Source organism: Equus quagga, chromosome 17 (assembly GCF_021613505.1).
Source record: "Equus quagga isolate Etosha38 chromosome 17, UCLA_HA_Equagga_1.0, whole genome shotgun sequence".
Lineage (NCBI taxonomy): Eukaryota > Metazoa > Chordata > Mammalia > Perissodactyla > Equidae > Equus > Equus quagga.
Window position 1 is genome coordinate 16,420,676 of NC_060283.1, and position 2,758 is coordinate 16,423,433.

Here is a 2,758-nt window from a genome sequence, read left to right on the forward strand (position 1 = left end):
AACTGTGGTATTCCATCCTGTTCAATTTCATGTGTAGTAATGGACGCTGAGTCCAGGAATAAGGAAATGGTTCAGAGCAAACACTATGGGTGGAAAGGTAATCTAGAACCATGTTCTCTTTCTGACTAATTTTGAGTGTTTACTTTTATTTTGAAGAATATCTGATTATAAATAATCCAGGCTAATTTCAAGAACTTATGTCTGTCAGTTTTATTGGATAATGCAAATTCCATTACTTTTTGCTTTAAAAATATTTTACTTATCTTGTGCTAAATAGAAAGACTGAGTTAAGAAATATTTTACTATTTTTTAATTTTATGTTTGTATCTATTTGTGTCTATTTGTGTGTGTGTTTGAATACATATATGTATATTTATTTCTACCCATATATAGATACGAAAGTGTCAATAATTGCCCAGAGGTAACTAATCTAAATCTTAGTATGGTTTTTAGGTTAGTTTACAAAATAAACAGCCATATGTACCATATTTTATTTTTTTAGAGCTTTTTCTTCCACTGTAAAACAGTGGGTCCAATTAAATAAACTCTAAGATTAATTCAGGCTCAAAGTTTTAATAGATTCATATAGATATCATTATTCAAAGCACCTGTTTGTATACTGTTTTGGATCACAATATCCTGTGAAATTAACAAAGACTACATTTCATCTCCATAGCCCTTTTCACAGCATCTTTCACTTCCTTGTTCCTTAGGCTATAAATTAATGGATTTAACATAGGGATCACCAGGGTATAAAGCACAGATACCACCTTTTCTTGTTCTAAGGAATATTGGGAGCTTGGTTGAATGTAACTAAAGCTTATAGAGCCGTAGAATAAAGTCACAGTGATTAGATGTGAAGCACATGTGGAGAAGGCTTTGTGTCTACCTGTTGCTGAGCAGATCCTCAGGATAGCAGCAATGATGAAGACGTAGGAGATCACCACAGTCAAGAAAGTGATCGACGCAATAATGCCACTGAAGACTAAAAGCAACAATTCATTCATGGAGGTGTCAGAACATGACAGCTTCAACAACGGGGGAAGGTCACAGAAGAAGTGACTGATGACATTTGGCCCACAGAAAGACAATTTCACCAAACCAATTGTGTGTGTCAATGAGTTGATTAAGCCTCCTACACAAGATCCGATGACCAAGGCAACACAGACTATTTTAGTCATAGCCACAGTATAAAGTAAAGGGTTCACAATGGCCATATAGCGGTCATAAGCCATTGCTGCCAGCAAGAATCCCTCAGTGGTAAGGAGTGACACGAATAAAAAATATTGCACAATGCATGCAGAGAACGAGATTGTCTCACGTTCAATAAAAAAGTTCAGCAGCATTTTAGGTGCAAAGACTGAAGAATAGCAGGCATCAACAAATGACAGACAGCTAAGAAAATGATACATGGGTGTTTGGAGTTTGGGACTGATTTGAATGAGAAAAAGCATTCCTAGATTCCCCACCAAGGACATGTTATAGATCAGCAGGAACAACACAAAGAGGACCACTTTCAGTTCAGCACCATCTGTCAGTCCCAAAAGGATAAATTCAGTAACCAATGTAAAATTAACATCACCCATGTGTTTGTTTTTTCTTGGTACCTGTTAATGATAGGGAGATGGGGATATATGGAGAATAATCATGCTTCACTATCAAGACTGTTTGGAATCTCTAGCTGTGCAAGTTGAGTTATTTACTTCTCTGCTCTGGCTGTTTTATCTCCAAAGTAGAATATTTTAACTAAGAAAGTTTCTAGTCTCTTCAAGCACTGTTTATTTTCCTGTTCCACAGTGAAATTCCATGCATGAAAAACAAAACCATTAGGGTCTTAGCCACAGGACGCGTTCAAAATGCTGGTCTTAGTGTGAAGAACAAAACTTAAATGAATTTCATTCTAAAATCTGGAAAGAAAAGTCCAGTTTTTAAAGTATAATAACTGAAGTTGAAAATTTAATCTGTATTACCACTGAAGTTCTCTTTTAAACTTCTCACTTTGGATTTAATAGTAGTTAATGTCAAATATATCAAGATATAAGAATAAACTCTACTGTGGCATTTGATCCTGAGATATTCCACTTATGCCTTTATGTTTAGTTCATACTCCACATTATTTTAACTTGGGTGTTACAAAAGGAAAGGTCCTAACATCCAAAGATCTCTGAAGTCATCCTTAGAAATTAGCCAGAGGCATTGTCTTCTGAGAATAGTGCCCGCTGGCAATGGAGGGGACAGGACACTATGAGCTGGAATACAAAACAGGGTGAACGGTAACTTATAATTGGCCTTTTATATCCAATAGAAACATCATACTCAGGAGACTCCAAAAACAGAGTCTTTATACTTTTCCTGAGATAAAGCAAAGCAAATTTATAAAAGTAAGGAAACCTCTAAAAGATACATTTACTTCTTCACAATATTTTGAGTGTTTTTTTGATGTTGCAACATATTTCTTAGAATATGCAATGTCTTTTCCACTTAATCAGTGCAAATTGGTTGATTATTACTACATTTTGTCTAAAAATTTAACTATATTCACATTTACATAAAAATAAAAACAAACAGTTTAAGCAATTCACATACTATAGCTTTATCTCTACAGAATAAACGATGATGTTTTTAGTGGCTTCATCATGCTTTCACTTGGGAGACATTGCTGCCTGAGTACAGTAGGTAAAGCTCAGAAAAGAATAACATTGCAAGGTTACTGAAATAATAAGATAACTATGTTAGATCTAGAATATCTTCAGTGACA

At 34.7% G+C, this 2,758-nt stretch overlaps 1 protein-coding gene across 1 annotated transcript; it reads right to left on the reverse strand.

The window, feature by feature from the left end:
* Nucleotides 1–647: 647 nt before the first annotated feature.
* LOC124229621 (olfactory receptor 1052-like) lies at nt 648–1,659 on the reverse strand. Its single transcript, XM_046644964.1, has one exon. It carries the CDS (start codon nt 1,584–1,586, stop codon nt 648–650), a length of 939 nt encoding a protein of 312 aa, XP_046500920.1. The 5' UTR covers nt 1,587–1,659.
* Between the last annotated feature and the right edge of the window lie 1,099 nt (nt 1,660–2,758).

What these genes read in the sequence shown, in the direction of transcription:
- LOC124229621 (XM_046644964.1), bottom strand. Translation starts at nt 1,586, where the DNA reads ATGGGTGATGTTAATTTTACATTGGTTACTGAATTTATCCTTTTGGGA.